General features: G+C 43.8%; 1 protein-coding gene across 1 annotated transcript in view; it reads right to left on the minus strand.

Annotated features, from left to right (window-relative positions):
• KIAA1549L (KIAA1549 like) overlaps positions 1-27,794 on the minus strand; it is a 281,195-nt gene that overhangs the window by 119,113 nt on the left and 134,288 nt on the right. The window contains exons 2-6 of the mRNA XM_089914969.1: positions 11,146-13,674; positions 10,179-10,787; positions 8,052-8,167; positions 5,194-5,413; positions 4,232-4,365 (exon numbers count right to left, since the gene is read on the minus strand). Of these exons, the coding sequence (XP_089771095.1) occupies positions 4,232-4,365; positions 5,194-5,413; positions 8,052-8,167; positions 10,179-10,787; positions 11,146-13,674 (3,608 nt within the window). The remainder of the gene's footprint in view (positions 1-4,231; positions 4,366-5,193; positions 5,414-8,051; positions 8,168-10,178; positions 10,788-11,145; positions 13,675-27,794) is intronic.

Consider the following 27,794-nt stretch of genomic DNA (forward strand, 5'->3'; position numbering starts at 1 on the left):
ATTCAAAAGACCTCACTGCACTGTCACCTAAAAAAATAATAACTAAAATAACTTTGCAACCTTTATCTCTATTCCGAACACTCTATTTTTTTGCTTTTCAACAAAACTAAATCTCACTGGCTCCCAAAGAGCTTGCAGTATGGTATCTCTGTACATACTACACTCGACCAGGTAAGTTATACACTTTTTCAGATGAGAATTTTTTTATTGAGGAGACATCATTGACATACAACATTATATTAGTTTCATACTTTTTTGTGGTAAAATACACATTACATTTTAACCATTTAAGGTGTACAGTTCAGTGGCATTAAGTACATTCGCATTATTGTGCAACTATCACCACCATCCATCTCCAAAACTTTTTCATCACCCCAAACTGAAACTCTGTACCTACTAAATAACGCCCCATTTCTTCCTCTTCCTAGCTCCTAGAAACCACCATTCTATTTTCTCTCTCTATTAATTTGACAAAACTAAATACTTTTTATAAGTGGAATCATACAGTAGTTGTCCTTTTGTGACTGGCTTCTTTCACTTAGCATGATGTCCTCAAGGTACATTCATGTTGTAGCCTGTGCCAGAATTTCCCTCCTTTTTAAGGATGAATAATATTCCATCACATGTATATACCACATTGACTTATCCATTCACCCATGGATGGACACTTAGGTTGCTTCCACCTTTTGGTTGTTGTGAATAATGCTGCTATGAACACCGGTGTTCCAATATCTGTTCAAGTCCCTGGTTTAAATTCTATTGGGTATATACCCAGAAACTGAATTGTTGGACCATATGGTAATTCTATGTTTTTTGAGGGAATGCCATACTGTTTTCCACAGCAGCTGTACCATTTGACACGTCCACCAGCAGTGCACAAGAGTCCCAATTTCTCCTTACCAATGCTTATTATTCTCTATTTTTTTATATAATAGCCATCCTCAATAGGTGTGAGTGGTATTTCGTGGTTTTTATTTGCATTTCCCTAATGATTAGTCATGTCGAGCATCATTTCATGTGCTTATTGGTTACCTGTATATCGTCTTTGGAGAAATGTCTATTCAAGTCCTTTGCCCATTTCTTACTTGGGTTGTTTGGTTTTTTTCTTGCTGAGCTGTAGGAGTTCTTTACATATCCTAGATATTAACCCCCTATAGATACATGATTGGCAAATATTTTCTCCCATTCTGTGGGTTGCCTTTTGATTATGTCCTTTGAGCCACAAAAGTTCTTAATTTTGATGACATCTAACTTATTTATTTTTTCCTTTGTTACCTGTGCTTTTGGTGTCATATCAACAAATCACTGCCAAATCCAATGTCATGAAGTTTTTTCCCCTATTTTCTTCTAAGAGTCCTACAGTTTTAGCTCCTACATTTAGGTCTTTGATCCGTTTTGAGTTAACTTTTGTATACAGTGTTAGGTGAGGATCCAACTTCATTCTTTTGCTTGTGGAGATCCAGTTTCCTAGTAGTATTGGTTGAAAAAACCGTCCCTTCCCCCACCAAATGGTCTCATCAAAAATCATTTGACCATATATGTAAGGGTTTATTTCTGGGCTCTCTACTCTGTTCCATTGGTCCATATGTCTGTCTTTATGCCAGTAACATACTGCTTTGATTACCAGAGTTTTGCACTAAGTTTTGAAATCAGGAAGTGTGAGACCTCCAACTTTGTTTTCCTCTTTCAAGATTGTTTCGGCTATTTGGGGTCCCTTGATATTTCAGGTGAATTTTAGGATGGATTTTTCTATTTCTGCAAAAAACATCACTGGAATTTTGATAGGGATTGCACAGGGATCATTCTGGGTAGTACTTGACATCATAACAATACTAAGTCTTCCAATTCATGAGCACAGAACGTCTTTCCATTTATTTGTGTTTTCTTTACTGTACTCTTTTTTTTTTTTTTTATAGCTAAGAAAAGTGTGACCATTCTTGGGGGCTGCTTAACAACAACTTCATAAATAAGAAGAGATCCACAGGCCTGAAACCAAGGTCATATCACTGTTCCTTGATAGTCATGCCTTGTGCCTTGCAGGGGATACTTTCCCATTACCCCTCTACGCTTAGACTTGTATGGGTTCTGACCGTATCTCTTACTTCCCATTCACTCATGCCATGATTTATTTAGCTAATTAGACCCACAACGCTGACAGAATGGAAAGCTGTTGTTTTCATTCTTAGTATCCATTCTCCCTTCTTCCTTGTCAGCACCACAATTCTCCTTGGGGAAACACTTCCTCCTCTCCAATCAGTTCATGTGCTTTCGTTGCAGTTGTCCCACTCAGGTTCCAGGAGTGGGCATCTCAGCCAGACTTAGTTGACTGGGATATTGCATATCCTCGACCACAGTTACTGGTCCAGAAATGGGCACGTGATCCAAGAGGGTTCAATGAAAACTAATCCAGGATTTTGACTGGAATGACACAAAAAAGGCACTCTGGATCCATGAGACTGTAAGTAATAAGGATGAGGCAAACCTGGAGGTGTCAGGGGCCTGAGGATGATGCCGCCCAGAGCAAGGCAAGCCAAGAGACGAAGAGAGAACGTCATGAAGAAATCATGTAAGCACCTGGATCCAATTGCTCCTGAAGTAAGGAGCTGTGAACCTTTCGGTTACATGACCCAATCGCTTCCTCTTTTTTGCATAAGCCTGTGAGCTTGGAGTCTGTTGCTTATAATCAGAAAGTCCTAACTGAGTCTACTATACTCTAGCCCCTAATATCAATGTTATACAAGTAAAAAATAATCAAGTCACTTTTTTGATGACTCTCTGAACAAATTAAATATTTACATGGTCTTATTCCACAAAAGATCCAAGGTGCCCCACAAATTACATTTAATACAATAAAATGGTAATTTATTAATTACAAAACCAGGTCCTGAAAAAACAGATTAAAGACAACCCTGGGGCTTCCCTGGTGGCGCAGTGGTTGGGAGTCCGCCTGCCAATGCAGGGGACGCGGGTTCATGCCCCGGTCCGGGAAGATCCCACATGCCGTGAAGCGGCTGGGCCCGTGAGCCATGGCCGCTGAGCCTGCGCGTCTGGAGCCTGTGCTCCGCAACGGGAGAGGCCACAACAGTGAGAAGCCCGCGTACCGCAAAAAAAAAAAGACAACCCTGGGGGGATGATTAGCATGTAGCAATCTATGCATGATATAGGGGCCTAGAGGGTTACTAAATCCACACAACAACTTTGGCTCTGGGCTTCCTGCCAGCCAAGGCAAAAAGTGAAAGAAGGTTAATAAAACAATTCACCCAAAGCTGTGGATATGTTCAAGAGCATCTAAAATCTATTTAGATGCAATTATCTAATTGCCCATTGTAGTCTTTTCCAAGGAATGTTTGTTACTTGCTTTATAAAGTTTCATCTCACGGCCCCTGACTATCATACGACAACACAAGAGAGGCTTCTTAAGGCCAAGGGCAGCTTATTTATCTTGGTGTCCCTTCCAGTGCCTGATAAAGAGAAGCTAGTCGATAAGTCTGTGCTTCTTGAATATAATTAGAATATGTTCCACTGCCAAGCTCCAATAAGACTCATGTACCTGTGAGGATCATAAATGCAAACAGAAAGAAAAAAGAGCTGAGTCACACTCCTTACATAAATCTTATGTCTGTGACATGTTTTTAGATCTTAGTCTAATATGAACCAGATCATAATGAGATACTTCCATATATACTTTGGGTGAATCTAGAAAAGGACGACTGCTCATTCAAATTAAAATGTATGCTTTTCACATCATATCGGCTTTGCTGATAATTCACTTATGCTAAATGTCAATTTTAAAACCACTGAGCCTGCGCGTCCGGAGCCTGTGCTCTGCAACGGAAGAGGCCACAACAGTGAGAGGCCTGCGTACTGCAAAAAAAAAATAAAATAAATAATAATAATAATAAATGTATTAGAAAGGCTTAAGGAAGCTTCAAGCCTTCCCAAGAAAGGCTTTGGGAAAATAAATATTAAATCCCAAATCACAGCAGGTACACAGTGTCACAGCATCTCCCTTGTCATGACCACCACACCCCAGACATCCTCATCATTGCCAGGCCTGACTCAACTCGGTGGCCCCAAAGTGGCACCTTCTCCTGTTGATATCACATGCCCGAAGTACAAAGTTACATTTACACCAGGCAGCTTTGAAATGCGGGACCAAATCACTTCTTGCCAACATTTGTGTTCCGGTTGGCCTCTGTCAACTACACAGCTGAAGCACCCTCCTCCTTACCTGAATCGTCAGGTTGCTTTTAGTATTCAGAACTTTCCTCTGGGCGTCCTGGAAGGCCCTCTGTAGCCTCTGTTCCATCGTCTGAGCAAACTTGCAGGACCGTATGTTGTCCGACTGGCTCACAAACTGTAGCACTAGAATGAGAGTAATAAATCAGTGCTCACCAAAGCTCTGTGTCTTAGTTCCTTGAACTTAATAGCAGTCATGATATAAAACGGCATGATTTTACGTCAGAGAAATCAGGCAAATAAGGACAGTTGCAGTTTTGGAAGTGGCTCTTAAAATGATTTATAACATAGAAGAATTAAAAGCAGGATCTAACCTGAGATTCCCTCCAATGCAAAGGATTTTGTGATTTCATTTGATTGGCATATGGAGACATCTGCTCCAAGACAACAGAATGGCTTAAGAGTGATCATGTCTTCTATTTCTTTGGAGGGGAAAAAAACAATCAATTGGCCTGCATGACTAAGTTGTTTGAGTCTTTCAATTTCAATGGTTCCTCTACTCTTGTGGTTTACAAACCACAGATCAGAGTCACCAGGGAGTTTGAAAGAAAGATTCCAAGGCCTAAGCTCAGAGATTCTGATTCAGGGGCATCTGGAATGTGTTGCCGCAAAGCACAGATTTTATGGACGCTCAACTCTCCTCAGTATCCATTGCTAATACAGGAAAAAAAAAAAATACAGTATATGATGCTCACAAGTACGATATACTCATAATTATATAAATTGGGAAGAAAGACTCCTGTGAAGGAATATTTCTAATGAGTCCAGGTTGGAAAAGTTTAGGCTGCTGTGCAGGGAACTTGGACATTTGATTAGCAAGGCCCTTGGAGGAAGGTACACAATGACTCTAAGAAATAACAGAGCAGCCAGTGATGGAGTTTTCAAACAGGTGTCCTCTTGGTACCGCCGCTGATCCCAGAACGGATAGGAATCCTTTACTTCTGAGTTACTTGCCTGTTTTCAGCTGCAAGTAGCCTGCAGGCTGGGGAGTCCACGGGGAGGCAAGTACTGCCACAGACTGCAAGGCTGGGATGTGTTGCTTCAGATCTGCAGTGACATTGCTGATCCCATAAATGCCCAGCGTTTCAATCACTGCAGCAGGCAAGTAGACCAGCCTCCCTTTGGTAGCATAATAACCAACAGTGACGTTGTGAGAATGTTCCAGAATGTCCACCTACAAAACAAATGGACCCACAGAACTCAGTGTTCATTTCCATGGTACTTTAAGTTCTTCTTGGTGTTTCTTAGAACCACAACTGTTACTCAGCATGGCTAAGTAATAGGATACTCCCATTTGACAAATATTCTAACAATCCCATAAGCCTATGGGGATTGTCAAGTCTCAAAATACAAGAATACAACAAAATATAGTTTATATTGAACCTACGGATATGGGATTCAATCTATATTTAATTTAATTCTGGAATAGAATTAAATGTGGGGTTTTCTTTTTTATTATTATTCTTTAAGTGCCTCAGTATAATCCTGTGAGCATCAATTAGCACCCAGGAAGGCAGGCAGGAGACGGCAGGCAAAAGAGATTTCCAGGGAATGGGATGCTGGGAAAAACAGCTGTATCATATTTCTCATCATTTATAAACATTAAAAGGCAGAAGAGATAGATTAAGTGGAGGCCCTTCAGGGCAGGGGTCAGGTAGTAAATGAGGTGAATTCCTTTCTTTAGAAGCTGAGAGAAGAACTGTTCAGACTTCACTCCATTCTTAGCTTGTGACTGGTTCAAGACCAAGGCAGGGATGGGCCATGGAGAGTTTCTCTTACAGCTGAGTCCTAAGGGATGTTGATGATCTGAGCTCATTCTGACCCAACCGGAAGATTCTGAGACTTTCGATTTTATTCTTACTTTGTTTTGTTTTCTTAGTGTTTTATATCAGCAGTTCAGGGTGTTTTTAACACCTGCTTTCCTCCCCCTTATTCTTGCATCTCCATTAGGAGTGTCATGTGTATTTGCCAAAGAAACCAAGACAATTGATTTTGCAGCAGGCTGGGTATGCCTTTGCTTCCTCCACACTGTGTGCTCCCCAGCACGTTGTTACCTAAAGGCGGTGTTCAACGTGACTTTAGGTGACTTTCGGGATGGAACATGGACTCAGCACCAAATGCCACCAAGTCACCCAGCAAGAAAGTTACTCCCATTCCAACCCTTCCAATCACCTCAAGGAGCAGGTTTCAGTTTGAGGATAATTGACTTTTAACACCTCTCTAATCCTTGCTAACCATATTTTTAAACAAACAAAGGAACACCAGGCCCAGCCTTAATGCCTTCTGTAAGCAACAATGTCTAGCTTGAATTTAACAGACTGTCTCCATTATTTTCATTTTTATTTTTATCTTTTAAAAGTTTTGGCCACACCGCTCGGCTTGCAATATCTCAGTTCCCTGACCAGGGATTGAACCTGGGCCATGGAAGTGAAGGTGCAAATCCTAACCACTAGACCACCAGGGAACTCCCTATTCTCCTTTTTATGATTACCTTTTATTTGTGGCAAATGATCCTGATTGCCATTTATGGTGGTAATATCAAACATCCTTTCAACAGAAACATGTTTAAGTGTTTTCTTTTTTTTAACTTTTTGGAGTATAGTCAATTTAAAATGTTGTGTTAGTTTCAGGTGTACAGCAAAGTGAATCAATTATACATATACATATATCCACTCTTTTTAAATTCTTTCCCATATAGGTCACTACAGAGTATTGAGAAGAGTTCCCTGTGCTAGACAACAGGTCCTTATTAGTTATCTATTTTATATACAGTAGTGTATGTCAATCCCAATCTTAAGTGTTTTTTAAATAAAAGCTGATTTAAAAAAAAACTAACATGTACTAATTGTCACAGCGGTCTGTGATGATATGCAAAAAAGGCAAAAGCTGTGAGGGTAATTTGCAAACGACCAAAGTTTAGTGAAAACTCTCTCAGGTAATCACATGGAAGCATTCACATTTTCAACTTTCAAATAAAGTTTCTGGTGCAGAAACCACAGATGCCTCTTGTGGAGAGCATTTCTCCTTCTTCTGTTTTTTTTTTTTTTTTCAGAATTACATAAAAGAGATTAACAATGACCAATAAACTGTGTGCCCAATCTCCTTCCTAGTCCTTCATGTGGTGGTGGGGAAGGACCCCAATCTGAATGCAGCTGGGGCACAAAGCATCAAAGGAGGAAGTGAGAGCAATATTTTTTAGTGATGTAAAGGGTTGTCCACTGACTGCCAATCACATCTACTGCTTGAAAACTTGGAATCAAACCAAAAGGGTGTAAAGCAAGGCTTCCATCACTTAGATATGCCATCAAAATCAGCTAGTGGTTGTTAAATAGTTCTTGGCATTAAAGTGTTTAGAGAAAAAAAATGTTTACTTCCCTATCTGCTGCTGGCAATTCAAGCACAGGTGGACTCAGTTTACAAGTCAGAGTAATTTTTAAATGTCCAGAAATAAATCACTAATTGTTCACAATGGTGAGGAAGATAAAGGAAAAACACAATGGATGATTTCTGCAAAATTACACTGACACAATTAAATACTTTCCCCAAACAACAGGATAATGGGACAATTTAAAACAGAACCTCCAGGCTTAAAAAAAAAAAAAAAAAAAACTAGACATAAGGCAATTATCCTCAATTTTCCATCTCAGAATTTGACCTTCTCCAGCTACCATGCATTAGCTATTTGCCCAAATGATGAAAGATCCTACTTCTGTTGTGGCTATGGTACCCAGGTAGGAGGAAAACAATCTAAACAGACTCTGGACCCAAGAGGAAGAGACAGATGAGCCTGGTTACAAAAGCAGGGGGCTTACATGGGCCAAGACGTCATTCTGGTGAAATGCCTTCCGCAATGCCTGTGTGAGCCCTCTGGCTACATTAAGCTTCAAGGTTTCACTGATCTGCACCCTCCGTTGGGTCAGAAAGAGAACTGTGGGGCGAAACAGAAGCATGCAATCAGCATAAGGCAGCAGACCTCCTAATTAATGAGCCCTCCTCTCCTCCCCAGCTACCCACCACCTCCTACAGGCTCTGAGCAAAGCTAGTGGGCACAGGTCCAACCAATGGGGCAGCAGCTCCGTTGGTCCCGCTCAAGTCCTAAGGAAAGAAGGCCCCAGCCATTTGTGTGGCCCTAGTGGAGAGAGAGCTAGCATGCTGGTGGCACTTCACTTCTGACCAACGCTGCCTCTGACCCTGAAAGCCAGGCTAAGCCTTGCCTGCCCCTGACCGGTCTGCATGCAAGGAAATTCCTGGAACAGCATCCCTGAGAACCTCCTTAACTGCAGGCCCTGCATCCTAAAACAGCCTAAATCAACCCTGCATCGGGAGGTGCAGTCCTCATCCCACAAGCGGGACAGAGACAGGAATGGAGACCTGGCATGGAGAAGAGGCATTTGTGATTGAACGTGACAGGTGCTGTGTGAACGGAAGCCTAGGATGTGGTTGGAGGCCCTTGGAGAAGGATCCAGCTCTGACTTGGGCAAGGGGGTGGGGATCAGGGAAGGTTTCCGGGTGGAACTGTCGCTTCCACTGAGTCTTGGAGGATGATGGGCGAGAACCAGGCCCAGGCCGGAGGGAGCCACTCTCAGCAGAGGGAAGACCAAGTGCAAAGGCACAGGGGAGAGAAGTGAATATTTCAGCCTACAGTATCAGGCTCGGTCCTGGGGCAGTGGGAAATGAAGGGTTTAAAGCAAAGGCATGTATTTTAGGAGGCTCCCTGGACTCCAGACTGGAGAACAGATTGGAGGGTGGGGGAAGTCTGCAGGCAGATAGAGAAATCTAGCTGTGGTTTCAGAAATTTAGGTGAGCGATGGTGACGGTGTGAACCAGGGAAGCGGCAGTGAGGGTGGAGGGAAGAGGTATTTAGGAGGTAGAACTGGAAGGAACCGGTCGTTGACTGGGGGTGGCTGGGGTGAAGGGAGGTTGTGAAGAAGAGGGAGGGGAGAATGTTCCAGATTTCTGCACCTAGGTGGCTGGGATGTGGAAAACCAGATGGTATAACTGCTTGAGAAACTGAAAAAGATACTGTGCTTTCTGCTCTGCCTAGTTTCACAATTTCCCATTTTAGAATAAGACACGTCTCAAGAGATAATTTCATTTAATTCTTTGCGGGGTGAAGAGGAAGGCGGGACGTGAGCATTCAACACTGGCATGTTCTTTCAAATAACGTGTCTAATGCTTTTTATAGCAGACATTGCCACACTATTAAAGCATCCTGTGCCTTCCTGGCCCGTCTGCTGCAACTCAGAGGCGGGGGCTAAAAAAGACAGCATCTACGCGACTTTTTCAAGAAGGTCTCCTTTTTAACATCAGAAGAAATCTTGGGCGCCAACATAGTGTACGGTAGCTGTACTGTTAGTATCTGCTGGTTGAGAAAATACATGACAGAAAGCCTTTCTGAGTTCTGTAGCCCTTCCCAAGATTCTGCATTTTACCGATCACATCATTCACGCGTGTGAGACATCACCGAGGTCTCTACACGCAAACTTTGGTGTACATTTGTTGTCTTAGACTCACTGGCAGAACTGGTTTCCCAGGGGCCTCTGATATCAGGATGGATCCCAAGACTAGAATCCATGTCACATGATGCTCCTCTCCTCTGTCACTCGATAAAGATCAGGACTCCTCAACCTCGGCATTACCGATGTTTTGGGTTGGATCGTTCCTTGTTGCCTGACTGTCCCATGCGCTGTAGGATGTTTAGCAGCATCCCCGGTCTGTAACTCACTAGATGCCCGTAACACCCTCCCTACCCTCCAAGTTGTAGACACCCAAAAACATCTCCAGACATGGCCAAATGTCCCCTGGTGGCTGGGCAGGGGGGCAAAATCGCCCCCTGGTTGAGAACCACTGATCTCAAAGAAATCTAATAATTCCGCTACACCTCTGAGGCCACGATGCACTTGCTGCTTTCAAGTCAAATCAGGACAGTGGACTCTTACCTGTCTTCACCAGGAGCTTACTGGACATCTGACACTCCAGGTTGGATGCCATTTTGCCAGTTGTGACCATGGCCATGGACACAGAGGGAAGAGCGGCGTCTGCGTTTTCTGCTGACAAAGGCGGCATCCGGGTGGCCCTTACTGGTGCAGTGATGGACGTCAAGGCTGCCGTGATTGTCAGCGGGTGTGCGGTGGACACCTTGGGCATGTCTGGGTTGGTGGGGTTCAGGGAGCCCGTGTACATGGCTTGTGGTTTCCTGGGGAGGTGTGTTGTGGACAACAGGCCAGAGGCAGTGCCCGTGTTCCCTTGCATGGCCATGGGAGTGCTCACGGTGTGTGCTGTTCTTGCAAACATGTAGGTCGGCGTGAACGAGAAGGCTGGATGGGCTGCCCCTGGTGTCGCCTTTGGGCCAGATGCTGCGTTGCTTGTGACGTTTTTAGCTACAGCAGTGGTCCAGCTGCTCTTGACTAATCCCGAGGCCACGGCCGAAGGGCTGCTGCCGGCGCCCTTAGCAACCAGGGCTGCAGACAGCACCAGTGGACTTGGTTTCCGAAGAAACAACATGGTTGCTGCTGTTGGTTCTGCCTTGGGCGACACCGAGGAGTCCACTGCAAAGAGAGAAAAGCGAAGTTTGTCATTGGTCCGGAATGTACACACCACTGTGGGAATGAATGGATGTAACTTATGGATTTGCTGGGGTGAAAAGTCTCTGAGCACTGGAATTTAGGCAAAACAGCTTTAGGTTCGTTAAGTCGATTAACCATAATGAGAATGCCACTTAGAGCAAAGCTATGGTTGGAAATAAGGACCCTTAAATTCTGAATACTTTCCAAAAAATCAAGTCGGCAGAAGATCAGGGGCCTGACTATCTGGAAAAGCTGGGTATCTGTGTTGAGCTTGAAGATGCTTTGGCCCCAGAAGCAGTCACACCTATTTTGGGGGAGGGGGTACCAGGAAACAAACTACCTGCATTAGAGGCTGCACCTGTCCACTTCTCGGGGTGCTGAGAAGCCGGCAGTGCTTTGGATGGGGTCCTGAATAAGGCACTGGTTGATAGAGGAGGAGATTCAGCAGTAGAGTGATATCTCGGGATACTCTGGAACGGTGGGGAAGCATTTATCACCGGAGGTGGATAGACGTTGCCGGAAGTTTGGAAACTTGTATCCATTCCATCTGAAAGCATTTCCCATAAGCTAGCTGTGGAAGTTAGACTTGGAGAGGTCAGCACAAGAGAGTGTGTTGGATGGCCAGGCAGCCGTAGATGGGGATGAGACACAGAAGGTTGACTTATGGGTGGGTCATCTTCAACCTCAGCTGTCTGAAAGTCTCTGGAATAGTTGTTAGTGTTTATAGACAAGAAGTCTGTATGGTTTCCAACCATGGTAACGTCTGACTGTTGGACGAGCTGGTTAGTGCTTGTACCAGAGACTGGATCCTGAACGCTAAAGCCTTCTGCAGTCGCTAAATGCCCAACATTACCTTTGAAATCCCGAGATTTTATTGTACTGGCAACAGAATTTAAACCACCGGGAGGAGCAGTTGAAGCTGAGTGAGTTTCCCAACTTGTGGAGCTAATTGTGTGCCCGTTCACATCATAATTTGTTCGCTGCAGCAAGCCAGATATCATTGGTTCTGTTGAACGGGATCCAGTTTCTGCTGCAAGAGAATGCCAGAAAACATCTGTGATTGCTGGCTTCTTCATGTCTCCCATTGTTGAGAAATCATAGACCTCACTGGAGGAGGGAAATGCTGTCACCTGTTTGGAAGCTGAAACTGGCAACTCAGAATGGTCCGTCACAACTGTGTAAGTATCTGGCTTCGTGTTGGAAGAGCTATGAGATGGGGAAACAGTCTGGGTGGCTCGTGCGAAGGGGATGGAAGATGGAGATAATTCTGAAGGAAGGAGGTTTGTTCTTGGTGGTGTAATGTCTGAAGAAACCCGATCAGTGCTAAAATCAGAGGTGACTCCACTTACAGTGTGAAGACTTGGCCTCTCTTTACTTGAAACGGTCTGGAGAGCAACTGTCAAATTTGCCTTTTTGTTTTTCTTTAAAACATCTGTTCCGCTACCTTCTTTCTGCAGGGGAAATGTCCAAGTCGTGGAAGGCAGATTAGGAAATGTGCTTGAGAGGAGCAGGTCTGCAGCTGCAGTAGGAGAGGATCCATAATTGCCTGCTTCTTGATGAGTTGGCATTGGGGGCATGGCGGATGGAGAGGCATGATTCCCTGCCAGCCGGAGGAAAGAAGGCATGGAGGGGAAGTCCGCCACTGCGCCATTTGATGAGAATGTGAGAACCTCCCCAGGAAGGATTTCTTGCCCTCGGCTGGCTGGGGTGAGAGGCAGAGAAGGCACCAAAGGGGAGGATGTGTGTTCTGCTGAAAGGGCGGGCCTTTTGGAATTCTCTGGAGCTGCTGAGAAGTGCAGGGGCTGAGCAGAGTCCTTTGCAGTAGCAGGGGCTGCCTTTCGGCTGATCATTCCCACTGCCACCGATTCTGCAGCCTGGACAGGTGAAGACACAGCCTCATGGGTCGCGGTGCTCTTAAAGGCTGGCAGAGACACCCCATTACGTGCTCTTTCAGCCACCTCAGCTTCAGTTGGCTGGGTGGACGCAGGACTTGGAGCCCCTTCCAACACCGGTGATGAGGGTGTTCCACCTGGAAGCTGAAGACTTCCGGGAGCTAGGGGAGGGAGAGACAGATGGGCCAGGTCGGCCACGGAGCTCAGAAACTCAAGTGTGTGAGAGACTGCTGAGTGAGGATCCTCTGCTGGGCTTGAGGATCCAGGAAAACCTAGACGAGGGACGCCTATTAAATCCTGGGCATTTCTGGATGGAGTGTGGTTCATTTCCTCAGCAAATGGGTTTAGGGGATTAGCTATGCTCTGACTTGAGGATGAGTCAGTTGGAGCTGTTTGGGGGAATAAAAGCACTTTGATGGGTTGCTCTGCTGGCTTAGAAAAGATGATGGAATGAGGTGAGGCAGGAGCCAATGAAGAAGGTGAAGATGAGGGGAGAGCGTCTGCCCTCAGGGAATGTAGTTCTGCCATGGAAGGAGTCCCTACCCACGGTGGCCGGGATGGGAGGCCAGCACGGGAGGACGCCACTGGTGGGAGAGGGGACAGTGTGGGAAGCATGCTGGTGTGAGGCAAACCTGACACGGCGGCTGCTTCTTTTCCCCCTGGAGGTCTTGGTTGGACCAGGGCCTCAGTAGAATCCTTGGAAGGCTCGAGGGAGGCGCTATGTCCACTGCCTTGGTAAGGGGAAGGAGAGAAGTGCCTGTGGGCCCGAGCTTGGCGCTGTGTCTTGGGTGGAGGCGTCTGGGCAGACTGCGGCCAGCTCGTGTTGTCAGGGGACCGTCCCGGCACAGGCTTCATTCTATCCACCGCTGAGGAAGACCGGACTTCGGACAAAGGCCATGTTGGTGAAATCGGTAACAATTTCCCATGAGGAAATGACACCGGGGTTGGGGTGACAGTGATCTGTAGATTGTCCCTTCCTGTGAAACAAAGGATCAAGCAGTCAGGCATCGGCTCATCATAGGTCCTGGAGAGAAGGGTAGGCCAGACAAGCACCGCTCGGACCTCACAGAGCTTCCACCACATCACAGAAGACTCATTAAACACATTCAAATGATAACTTAGGTAATTACAAATACATAGATGCTGCAGCTAACCTACAGGGCAGGGTTGGTGAGAACTGGTCTCTGATGAAGTGACGTTTAAGCAAAGATGTGGAAGATACTTGTGTATTTTAAATCTCTTTTCTGTTCCACCTACAAGGGTTGGACTGTGAAACTCACAACCTGGAAAATCAAAGATGAACATGGCTCCCTGCCACGGCCAAGGACACCAAAATAAATCCCATCCAATAATCCAAAATGCAAAGGGAAAGGACTGTGTATCTGAATGCAAATCTTTTTTATTTCAGACCCTAGGGCATCTCAAGCACAATAACTGAGGTTGCCTGTGTTTGGGAACATGGCACCAAGGAGACATATTTATTTTGTTGGATGTAAAAGGATTCCTGATGCTATCGTTCACACCATTTCAAATAGCAAAGGGGATTTCTTTCAAATTAGGCTATTTCTGAGAGAAACACTATTCACATCCCATCTAGGACCAGAGACACCTCTCATGAGGCCTGGTGTCATTCCCAGCACCTGCAGAGAAACCAGAACTGTCAGCACTAATGAGCAAAACTGCAGGCAGAAAGGCGAGGAGACGGGGCCAAAAGGTGACTCCGCAGGAAAGGAGGCAAGGAAATAACTGATCAGAGAGCCGGGAATTCCATGCTTGGGAAGAGAAATGACATCCTGCTTGAGGATTCTCTGATCCCCCTTTCCACAGTGGTGCCGATGGTGTTGATGACCCCCCAGAGATGGCTAAGTGCCCTTAAATAGTATTTTAAATTAAAAATAACAAAGAAAAGGTACTCCTAGAGTTTTCTATGTTATTGGCCAAAAAAACGTTAGAACCATCTGATAGAAGCAGACATACCAAGAGCGGAAGTCAGAAGACCTGGGTTCGCACGCACCCTCTAGCCCCCCGCGGCCGTGTGTGCATCTGTGGATTGCTGTGGCAGGAGTGAGGGCAACAAGCACACTCTAACTGCCCCACTGGCTGGCTGGGAGGAACAGAGGAAATCAAGGAGGTGGAAGGAAGGGCTCCCCAAGCAGAAAAGCACCAAACAAATGCTTAAAAAAAAAAAAAATCATTAAACCAGTGAGCGGTCATTACAGGCTCTAAGTCCCTGTGTTTTCTGTTTATTTGTTTCACAAAAGAGGACGCTATGGTCCAGAGTGGAGACATCATTGCCAGAAGCCACATAACCCATCAGGGACAGAAGCAGGTCCAGAGGCGAGGTTTCCTCACTCCTACTGCAGTGTCTTCTTCCCAACTGCTTCTCCCAAACCAGTTCTAGCCTTCACTCCACCCCCGTTGTATCCTGCCACCAGAAAACCAAACAGCTAAAGCTGAAGCTTTCATATATTTGAGCCTTTAGAATATGAAATATACTCTGAGTCACAAAAGGCTAACAGTGATGATGTTCTGAAATATTGTTTTCGGTTTCATTTTTTAAGATGGAAAAAGCAAGGACAAACGATGTCTTTTACTCTGAATTAATACAAAAAAAAATAACTTTCCTTTCTGATTCTTTGTTTTCTTGTTTTAAAAATTCCCCATTCTTGGGATTTACAGATACCCAAGGAATTAGCCGTAAGTCATTTTTAGAACACATCAGGATATAAGCCAATACTTACAGCAGTCGACGGCCTTGTTCATTTAATTTTGCAAGTGAGAACCAACCCCTTCTCCTGGGCAAGCCATCTTCATAAGCCAGGCTCAGCCTCTTTGTCTCCTTGTCGCCAGATCAGAATCACTACAGCCCTTACCTGCAGGACCCAAAGCTTCCTCCTGCCTCTGTTAGCAAAAATCCATCTTTTACAGGAAAAGTGCCAAACGTATATACAGCTATAGGACAAAAAAGTCTACACAGCCTTTCATTAAAATATCTGCACTCCCTGGGAACTACCTCATGGTTTGCAATGAAAATTGTGTTTCTGTTACCAAACTCAGCCTAAGGAAGTATCCATGCTCCCTTGATTGCAATTTTACATGGAAGGCTGATACTACTGTCATGCCTCAGTCCTTCTTGTTCACGATGCTTATCTCCTAGATAGACTCAGCTTCACACTTGTCATGCAGTCTTGTCTGGTTATGTATATAGGCGGTACTTACATGAGTGAATATAACATCCATCTAATGTAGTTTGTGCATTTTGGCATTTTCCATTAACACTTTAGAATCCATTTTTATTACTGGCATGTCAGATGAAATCTATGTAGAATTTCTTCTTTTGTACTCTCATTGAAATAGAGTCAACCATGGGTTCAACTCATGGATTCAAGAGTCATACCAAATTAAACTGTTTTCAAGTAAGTACCCGTCTAAGTCAAAAAGAATGTGACAGGCAAAGCAGTTTTTGCTTTCAGAAATATTTTTTACAAACTCTTTCATAAAAATCTTACAAACAGGAAGGGGAAGTGGGTGTTGGATGATTAATACAAGGGGGATTGTAACTGACTGAATGGGCACAGCCAAAGGAGGCTGAAGTAAAGAAGTAGTCTCTAGTGGACTTGCCTCTGCTAAACCTTGTTGTTTCTAGACTAGAATCCAGTGTTTCCCAAGCTATCCCTTACAAAACACAGTGCCCCAAGATGCCTCGTGAGGAAAAGTTTCAACAAACTAACAATTTTGAGAAGTGTTGTACACTACACTCACACCTAACAGTCACTAATGTTATTCACCATATATTTCTGGTTCTCTACCTTCAGAGCATATAATAGGACTGCACTTCCCGGATACCTCTGTGGTTGGGTGGGGCCATGTGACTAGTTCTGGTCAATGAGTTGTGAGTTCTGGTCTAGAACATTCATAATCAATGCTGGAGCAAGACTCTCCAGAACTTGCTTCCTCTGAAGACAAAAAAAAAACAAAAACCCTAGCAATATTATATCTCAGTAAGCTGTTATGAAGGAGGATGAGAGGGAACCTAGTAATCTTCAAAATGTTTGTAGGTCGGTCCACCAGCCTGAGTCCCTTAGGGACTGAAATAAGTAAAAGCCCTCTGCTGCAAAAGTGTGTCCAGGTAGCATGAGGAAAAAATAAGCTTTTGCTCTTTTAAATCACTGCAGTTTGGGGGTTGTTTGTTACTGAAGCATAACCTAACTTACCCTAACCTATTCAGAAATTGGTATCAGAGTGGATTTGGAACTTAAATGGGCATACTCCCATGTATATCAACATTTAAATAAAGGCTGAGAAGTCCCATAATCAAGAAAACATAAGTGCCTGGGATGCAGTAAAAACTCCATGAATTGATGTTGGATGGTTTAATTAAACTTTGGCCAAAATTGATCAAGTATATTTAACTTCTGAAATATGTTTAGGATATTTCTCAAACATATTTGACCTCAGAACTTGGTGACAAAAAAAAACCCCACCGATATACACAAAGCTAAGGAAGAAACCATGTTCACTGAATTAGCAAATGATAGCAAATTCAAAAGAATAATTGATATGAAGAATTCCAGAGAAACACGCTTCAAAGACATGTCAACTGACTGAAATTATTGTTGAAGGAAGACATAAATTAGGATTAAGTATAAAGGCTTACCCTTAATCCACATATTACCCAGACAAGAACAGAATGGGGGAGCTTCCCTTTAAGGATAGCTTATGTTAACTATAGGTAGGTTTGACTGGAGCTCATTATAAGCTACAATAGAAATGTAGGCTAGCAAGGAAAGTATAAATTCTTAGGCTGCATTAAATTTTTTTCACTCCTAAAATAAAAAACTATTGCATACTTAGGAAATAATATTTATAACATCTGTATGTAAGAATAAATACATAAAGAATAAATAACAAAAAACATACATGGTCTCTGGCTTCATGGACCTCACAGTCTTATGGGAGATGTGGAGTTAAATCAGACATTCTCACAAATGTGAAAATGATACATGTTACAGATGAAAGATGCACACTCCTTAAGAGCATGCAATAAGAGGATGTGACCTGATCAGGGAGGTCAGAAAGCACATCACTGAGAAAGTTACTACCAAGTTGAGAGCCAAAGAATAAGGAGAAATTAATCAAGCCAAGAGGGTAGGGGAAAACATTCCATGCAGAGAGAAGAGCATATGCAAAAGCCCTGTGGCAGGAAGAAGCATAAGTAGTACAAAGAACTAAAAAAGTAACCATAGCAAGATCAAGTAGAACATGAGTGGCCATGACATAAGGCTGAAGAGGTAGTTGATGACTGGACCATTGGAGTGTCACAGATTTTAGTTCAAAGAGGAGTGGGAGGGAATGGAGTTGAGGATGGGTGATGTACAGGAGCAAATCTGTGTTTCAGAACAATCATTCTGGCTACAGAGTGAAGAACAGACTGTAATGGGCAAGAGTGGACAACAGAAGACTAGTAAGGAAACACCTGCTGTGGTCCAGGTATGTGATGACAGGAAGTTGTAAAGAGGAGCTGAGCCGTGGGTGGGAGATTGAAATGGATAATCCTTCTCGGTCCCTTTCAATTCTCAGAGTTCAAGATAGTATATTCCTTTAAATATATGTGTGTTTACAATGTTCATTGCAGCTCTATTTACAATAGCCAGGACATGGAAGCCACCTAAGTGTCCATCGACAGATGAATGGATAAAGAAGATGTGGCACATATATACAATGGAATATTACTCAGCCATAAAAAGAAACGAAAATGAGTTATTTGCAGTGAGGTGGACGGACCTGGAGTCTGTCATACAGAGTGAAATAAGTCAGAAAGAGAAAAACAAATACCATATACTAACACATATATATGGAATCTAAAAAAAAAAAAAAAGTTTCTGAAGAACCTAGGGGCAGGACAGGAATAAAGACACAGACGTAGAGAATGGACTTGGGGACACAGGGAGGGGGAAGGGTAAGCAGGGACGAAGTGAGAGAGTGGCATGGACTTATATACACTACCAAATGTAAAATAGATAGCTAGTGGGAAGCAGCCACATAGCACAGGGAGATGAGCTCGGTGCTTTGTGACCACCTAGAGGGGTGGGATAGGGAGGGTGGGATAGGGAGGGTGGGAGGGAGATGCAAGAGGGAGGAGGTATGGGGATATATGTATACATGTAGCTGATTCACTTTGTTATACAGCAGCAACTAACACAACATTGTAAAGCAATTATACTCAAATAAAGATGTTAAAAAAAAAAGATTCACTAATGGGTGGAAAAAAGGAAAACGTGGGCAACATGTGATCCCTCACACTTCTGTGGAAAATATGGAAATATAGTATGGTCATGTCCTGCATGTCTATGAAGTATTGGTGTTTGATTAAAAACTTGAATTAAAAATTTTAAAAAATGTGTGTGTTTGTGTATGTGGTGGGTTTTTCTTTTTTTTTTAATGACTGCAAATTCTCCAATATGCCTCTCGTTGAGAGGTGGGGGTCTAGGTTCCCATCCGTTGGGTGGACTTGAGACTGTTAAACCAATTAGTGTGGCAGAAATAATGCCATGTGACTTCTGAGGCTACCATCATAAAAAGCAGCTTTTGCTTGGTCTTTGGAATGCTCCCCTCCATACCCCTCCCTCACTGTTCCTCCTGGAACCCAGACACTGCTCTGTGAGCAGCCCAAGCCATGTGGAGAGATCACGCACAAGTACTCCAGTCAATAGTCCCAGCTGAGCCAAGCTTCCCAGTCATCCCAGCCCAGGCACAAACAGGTGAATGAAAAAGCCTCCAGATACTCCTAGCCCCCAACCACCTGAATCACTGTGGTTGTCTGAGTCTTCCCTATGGAGCCCCCAGACATCAAGAAGCAGAGACAAGCCATCCCCCCTGTGCTCTGTCTAAATTCCTGAAACCATGAGCACAACAAAATGGTTGTTGTTTTACAACACTTAGCTAGGGGTGGTATGTTGTGCAGAAATAATAGCTGAAACAGTACAGGGCTGTGTCCCTCACTTCTGGGAGTGAGTCTCTATACCCTTGATTAGATTCTCAAAAGGATTCAGAAGCCAAAAAGACAGTTAAGAAGCCTTCATTTCAATGAAAAATACTTCTGCTTTACACATAAGATTTTAGAACTTTGTCTCTGCTAATAAAAATATTTCTGTACTGGACTTCCCTGGTGGCACAGTGGTTAAGAATCCACCTGCCAATGCGGGAGGCACAGGTTCGAGCCCTGGTCCCGGAAGTTCCCACATGCCGCGGAGCAACTAAGCCCATGTGCCACAACTACTGAGCTTGTGCACCACAACTACTGAAGCCCACGCACCTAGAGCCCGTGCTCCCCAACGAGAGAAGTCACCGCAATGGGAAGCCCACGCACCGCAATGAAGAGTAGCCCTCCACTTGCCACAACTAGAGAAAGCCCGCGTGCAGCAACAAAGACCCAATGCAGCCAAAAATAAATAAATAAATAAATAATAAAAATTTTAAATATTTTTGTATTAATTAAAGATGCATCACAGAAAGAAGAAGGGAAGAAAAATTTTGAGGAGAAATGAAAGGTAGGTGGTATAGATTAAGAAGAAGGGAAAGTAAATTACAAGAAGTAGGACAAAACCAAATTACAGAGGGCTTAAAACACACTCGAAGGAAGTGAAGTAGAAGCTTGGTAGAGGTGGTATGTTGGACAGACTAAGACAGCCCCATGATCCCTGTCTCTTGGTGGTCATGCCTTTGTGTGACCGCCCTCCTGGAGTAAGAGCAGAACCTGTGACATGCTTCTAACCAAGAGACTATGGCAAAGGTGACAGACTGTCACCCTCATGATCTTATCTTATACAAGACTCTATCTTGCTAGCAGACTCGCTCTTCTTGATGGCTTGATGAATTAAGACGCCATATTGAGAAAGCCCGTGTGGCAAAGAGCTGTTGGTGGCCTCTAGAACTGCAGGTGGCCTCTAGGGACTACAAGTGGCGGCTCAGAGCTGAGGGTGGCCTCCGGCTGACAGCCAGCAAAAAGCCTGGGCCTTCAATCTGGCGGCCACAAGGAAATGAATTCTGCCAACAACCTCAGTGAACTTGGAAGTGGATTCTTCCCCAGCCAAGCCTCTGGATGAGAACACAGCCCAGCTGACACCATGACGGCAGCTTTATTAGACCTTGTACGAAGGACCCAGACAAGCTATCCTCAACCTCTTGACCCATGGAAACTGTGAGATCATAAATGTGTGCTGTTTTAAGCTGTACAGTTTGTGGCAGTTGACTACACAACAGTTGAAAACTGATACAAGTAGGCAGTAACACGCTGTGGAAGGGTATATGGTGCTGAGGGAATGAAGGAAGCAGAGACGGAGCACGAGGTACCATGGCTGAAGTGCAGCATGAAGGATGGCGAGAAGGTGTACTCAAGTCAGCAGAAAAGGAGCACAAATTAATATGCTTGTTTGGACTATCACAGAGAACAGCTGTGAAGTAAAAATTCTAACACAGTACCTGCGACTCGGAGGAAGTTATTTGAAGAGAACACAGGGCTTTGCAAGAGCAGAAACAAAGCCACAGCAAATAGCGCCAGACACGTTGGAATGTTGCTATGAAACAGGGTGGGTGTACTCTTCTGTTTAAATCCCATTTTTCAGGGGAAAAAAAAGCCACACATTCTAATCAAATTACTGAATTCTTATTTTTCTCAATGAACTCCCGCTGACTCTCCAATCTCCACTCCCCCATAACTTTCTTCTATTTAGAATAAATGGATTATTCTTTGCTGAAAATATGGTAACAGTCTTCAAAACGTGTACAGAAAGCAAAGATAAGTCCCACACATTACAGAGGGAGATGAAAGACAGTGGTGTTTTTCCGCACAAGCCCCAGGCTGGCTACCCTTTCTGAACATTTACAAACATCATCCATTCCAGGGACAAGCCAACAATTACCTTCTGTTTGGACAGTGTTTCCCACAAAGGGACTGGTAATCTAAAGAACTGTAAAGGGAAGTCGTTTAGATGGTAGAGATTTAAGGAGGCTCTGGATGAAGAAAGACAAGGAGCAAAGATCAACTTATGTTGCAAACGAGTGAAAGCAAGCAAGATGAAGACGCTCAAAATAATGAAAAGAAAATTAACGTGAGTCAGCTCTTCCCTTCTTCGGGCAACAAGGATGCGTGGTCACACAAATGCTGCTCAGCAGACAACCGACACACACGCATTTTAAACCAAGCTTATCTGAGCCAGTTTTAAATAAAACCATGACTCTCAGAGCTTCAGGAAAGTGATAAGTCACTCCTGTCCAAATATCAGACTTAATAATAAAGTGCACAAGCTTGCACGCACAGGTTAAGCATCAAGTGCTTCTGTTGCTCAGCAAGTTTGCAGAGTCCCAGGGCAACTACACTTAGCCTTCAACGAAAAGAGTCCAGAAACAGATCATTAACATAATGAAACATCAAAAGTTAAGAAAGTGCTTGGCCAGGTTTGGAGGCAGAGTCTGTCACTGACTAATGTCAAAATGGTGAGAACTACCTCCCTAGTCTCCCCAGACCTCAGAGATCCACGTGGGAACACGGAGATGCATAATGACGGATTGTTCAGGCCTCTGTCTTCCTGAGGCCCCTGGCGCTGCTGCTCGTTTATCATCCTCACTACCTGTACATAAGACGCAGAGCCGGGCTGTGATGCGCTGCCTGCACCAGGCACACTTTAACCTCACAGAAGCCCCCAGGTACAGCAGACTCCTCTGCAGCTTCTCACCTGAGCCTCTTTCCTCAGTCCCCAGGGCTGTGTCAGTCCCCTGGCCATGGCTGTTTTCAGAGACCCTCTTTTCCAAAGCCCTCAGAGTCTGCTACTTAAGGAGCATTCTCATTCAGGTTCACAGGGCCTCTACGCTGCCCTCCCTGGGTTGCTTGCTGGTTTCCTCAAAACCATTCCTGTAACCCCGCCACAGTCCTTTCCCAATCAGCGCTGTTCCTTTCTTTGACTGCTGGCGACATGGAGGGGAAGACAGCCTTCCACAGCCGGCCTAATGCGTGATGAGGCATGGCTGCGTTTCCAGCCAAGGTCGAGAAACCATCCACTTTGTCCCGCTCCCTGCTCACCAGCAGTTTTGCTCCCTGCAGCACTTAAAGGAAAGCAAACCTGATCCCCAACAACCTTTAAATGTAGGAAACTAAGGCAACCGATTAATAAATATCCCAAACTCTTCTTCCCTGTATGTCAGAGAAAAATAGCTGAGGCTTTCTACCAGGTCCCATAGTCAGACTGCCTGGATTCAAATCCCACTCACTCCTCTATTTGCTGTGTGACCTTGGACGAGTTACTTAACCTCTCTGTGCCTCAGTTTCCTCAGGAGACAATTACAGTCCCTACTTCATGGCACCCACAGTACCACGAAATTGTTTTAAGGATTAAAATGAGGTGATACATGTCAAGTCCTTAGAACACTGCCTGGTACTAGTGCTCCTATACTGCTAGCTAGTATTGTTATTGTTATTTTATTACCTGTTGAGCCCAGAGTAGACATGGAGGCTCAGAAGCCTCCTCAGAGGATCTGGATACCAGTCAGAACTTAGAAATGCCTGCAGATCATGCACTGCCACAATCCCACACATCTGTGGAACCCGTTCCAGTTTGCACAGTATTGTCATACCCTCAAACCACCTTGTTCCTTACAGTTCCTGTGAGGTAGAAGATAAAGGTTATTATCCCCATTTTACAGGTGAAGAAACCAGGGTTCAGGGAGGTCAAGTGCTGGCTTGGCCAAGGTCACTCTGAGAGTTACCCTATAGCCAAGTACAAGTCAACCCCTTTGACCTCAGATCCAAGGCTCTCTGTTCCACATGAGTAGGTCTTGCTCCATCTCCAGGTCTGGGGTGGGCTCCATCCTCCAGCCCACATGGTAGCTGCCCTCCTCTCCTGACTTTGATGATGAGTCTCTCTCCTTGGTGCTGCTTTGGCAAACATTACTGGAACACAGCTCTAAATCACCAAGACCTGTCAGGCTTCGACTCCCAGAAGGTCAGAAGAGATGGATTAAGCATCACTGCTATGCTGAAGCATCCACCCCACACCCCAGACCCCACAGTCCTGAAGTCTGGCGCCTGGGATGTTTTTGCCTAAGATGATTTCTCCTGGGGCTTTTTAAAATGAAATGCACCAGTTAATAGAATCAAATTGCCATTCCTTGAAGTGATGCCAGCAAACAGTTTCTGTTTACTGCTTTGACAGAAGCATTTTAACTTTCAAAACTCCTTCACAGCTGTTTTCTTTTTAACATACTACAATTTTTAAACTTTATTTATTTATTTTATATTTATTTTTGGCCGTGTTGGGTCTTCGTTTCTGTGCGAGGGCTTTCTCCAGTTGTGGCGAGCGGGGGCCACTCTTCATCGTGTTGTGCGGGCCTCTCACTGTCGCGGCTTCTCTTGTTGCGGAGCACGTGCTCCAGACGCGCAGGCTCAGTAGTTGTGGCTCACAGGCCTAGCCGCTCCGCGGCATGTGGGATCTTCCCAGACCGGGGCACGAACCCATGTCCCCCGCATTGGCAGGCGGATTCCTAACCACTGCACCACCAGGGAAGCCCCTGTTTTCTTCTTTAAAAAAAGTTTTAAAAAAACTTTAAAAAAAGTTTATTGCTTTCAAATCCTTTGTGAAACAGGTTTAAAAATAAAATTGATCTTCCCCCTTTATAACAGTAATAAATTTCATTTTCAGTTTTTTAAAACCTTGGCATATGTGATCATTACAGAAAATTCAGAAAAGATGGAAAAGTAGAAAGAAAAGAAAAATAACCCCGTGCTGCCCTCGGCCCCCTCCATGTGCATGTCCAGCTACACCAAGAAAACTAGGATTCATGCTGTGGTGACTTGTACTTCTGGACTTCATTCTTGGGAAAGTTTGGGTTAGCTTGCTTTTCAGACTGGTGATCACGCTGCACATACAAATTTGCACCTACTTCTTGTCTTTTAACATTATATTAAGGCGTTTTTCCATATTGGATAAGGCTGTATATTATTTCCACTAAGATGTGGTATCATAATTTGTTTAACCATCCCCTAACTGTTAGGATACAGGTTGCTTATAAATTTTCAGTATTATAAATAATGGCCTCATCTCCTTCCAATTCTGTCATCAAAATCCATATGTGGCAGATGGGACAGATACAATGACCTCCTCTTATGGACTAGGACACCATACACTCAGAAGATCATCTGCATCAAGAGAAATAAACCAATGGGACTTGGAGTTTCTCTCCTACCCCTATGCCCTGGCATCCTTCTGATCTTTCGGATAGGGTCATTTATAAATTTAAAACTTCATGATGGCCTAACTCAATGACAGAAGACACAATTAACCACCAGGAGCTGACCTTCACAACTAGGGCAATCCTATTGGCAAACCTTTCCAAATTTCGTATCAATTTTTACTATTTCATTCTGATGGCCTTAAGGGGAGCTGAGACCATTTAAATCCATTAAGCAAGATACTGGAGATCTAGGAAATTCTGGACCTAGAGAAAAGCAGTAACAGGAGCTTAGAGAGTTGAGCAAAAAGACAACATGTTACTAGTCCTCCCCCACGTTGAAAGGCTTAAATGTAAACCACTCCTAAGTGATAGTCCCATGATTAAGATGGCACTGTCCCCACAACTATTTTTAGCTCTATTAGAGTACTTCCCTTCTGGTTAGTATGACAGCCAGTTATCTCCCTTATTTGCTCAATCACTTAACATTTATTCCACAAATACATATTGAATGCTTTATCTGACTGTCGCCGTTTGACAAAGATTGACGAACTGTAGGGCTTCCCTGGTGGCGCAGTGGATAAGAATCTGCCTGCCAATGCAGGGGACACGGGTTCGATCCTTGGTCTGGGCAGATCCCACATGCCGCGGAGCAACTAAGCCCGTGTGCCACAACTACTGAAGCCCGTGCTCCATCTGCAACAAGAGAAGCCACCACAATGAGAAGCCCGCGCACGGCAATGAAGAGTAGCCCCCGCTCACCACAACTAGAGAAAGCCCGCATGCAGCAACGAATACCCAAGGCAGCCAAAAATAATAATAAAATTTTAAAAAATTAAAAAAAAAAACAACTGATCTCACTGGGAAGGTGGGCAAAGGTCATGGTTTAGGGTGTGGGGCCTGGGGACAGAGCAGCTGATGGCCTTGTTCCAGCTGTATAAATTTAGGCAAGTTAGTACCTCTCTATGCCTGTTTCCTCCTTTCTAAGATGAGGACGGTAGGAATTGCTGTCTCACAGGCTGTTTTGAGGCTTAAATGCATTAATCCATGTAGGGTATTTGAAACATAACCTGGTATGTGGTTAGCAGTCAAAACGTTACTTGGGGCTTCCCTGGTGGCGCAGTGGTTGAGAGTCCGCCTGCCGATGCAGGGGACACGGGTTCGTGCCCCTGTCTGGGAAGGTCTCACATGCCACGGAGCGGCTGGGCCCGTGAGCCATGGCCGCTGAGCCTGCGCGTCCGGAGCCTGTGCTCCGCAACGGGAGAGGCCACAACAGTGAGAGGCCCGCGTACCAAAAAAAAAAAAAAAAAAGTTACTTGTTTTACATTTGGTAGTGTATATATGTCCATGCCACTCTCTCACTTCATCCCAGCTTACCCTTCCCCCTCCCTGTGTCCTCAAGTCCATTCTCTATGTCTGCGTCTTTATTCCTGTCCTGCCCCTAGTTATAAAGCAGATACTAACACACCATTGTAAAGCAATTATACTCCAATAAAGATGTTTAAAAAAATGTTACTTGTTATGATTATCATCAAGGGGCACAAAATCCAACTGAGAGGTTTCAGAGGCATATCTTTTTTCTAAACTATGATAAAAATAAATTCTTATACTCCCACTTTTGAGAGTAAACTTCTTCTATCTTCTCAGGAATAGTTCTCTTTCCTTACAATGAATCCCTTTTCCCCAGCCGTAATTCTCCAATGAGTACCTGAATAATCCATCTGGCTTTCTTAGGCATTAGTAAGAGCTCACAGAGCTTCTGCATTAGATTTCTCCCCTGAAGCCTGCTTATTTCCACAGTCAAGAATGTGGTTTTGTAGATGATTTATTCAGCATAGTTGCCAAGTGAACACTTTCCCAATAAGATTCTTTACAAATCTAACTACAACTATCGCTGAGACTCTGAGAGAAGAAAACAGAGACAGAACAAGAGCTTCTCACGTATTTATCTCAAATTTTAAACTTAATGTATTTATTAATATTTATTTACTTATTACATGAGAAAAATTTTGATAACCAAAATTAAACCAGATATGAAAATCCTAAACAAATTAATATACAAAAAGAAGAGCCACTACTAAAAAAGGCACCAGAATGAGGTATATTCAGCTGAGAGCTATCTAACTTAAAAAAAAATAGGTAATTCTAATGTTATTAAACTAATTCAGGCCTTTGAAATATGTGAAAATGTCCCCAATTTGTTTTATGAAACCAGTACTGCTTTAACACCCAAATCGAGTATGGATATATTAAACAAATAAGCAATGATCAAAATATGTAAGTGAATACAAGGCAGCCAAGCAAAAATGTTGTGTATGTAGGGGGTGGGAAAAGACAGCAGTGAACAATAGAAATCTATGTACACTCCAAGATACATTTGTGCAGTTATATAAAAATTATGTATGTGTATATAATAATAAATTATGCAATGCATAAATTATCAATTAATAAATAAAAATTTTATAAGGTTTGTGACAGTCAACACAAACACACACACAAGTGCATGCACAAAACATCCATACACACAAAAGGAGAATGTAAAACTCTCCACTGCATTTAAAGACCAAATAGTATGACCCTAGGCCCAACTCTGGACTCAATGTGTGCAACCTCAACTCTGTACCATTTGCATTGCTGTTCATGATAGGCAGAGTCCTTCTCATTCATCTTGTATCTCACATGATTTTTTTTTATATTGATAAGAAAATAATCCTACGGACATCCAGACAACCTGACATTCTTAAACCTGAGAAAAAGGAAAGACAACCAGGTCTCAACATCTGTTCCAATAAATCCTGGTCCCATGCAATGATTTGTGGGAAAAGAAGTTCTGTATTCAAAACAGTTCAGGAAATTTCTTGTGGGAGATTCGCAG

This window comes from Delphinapterus leucas, chromosome 7 (assembly GCF_059928025.1).
Source record: "Delphinapterus leucas isolate spDelLeu-1000000601 "Yukka" chromosome 7, BTC_Dleu_Yukka2, whole genome shotgun sequence".
Taxonomy (NCBI): domain Eukaryota; kingdom Metazoa; phylum Chordata; class Mammalia; order Artiodactyla; family Monodontidae; genus Delphinapterus; species Delphinapterus leucas.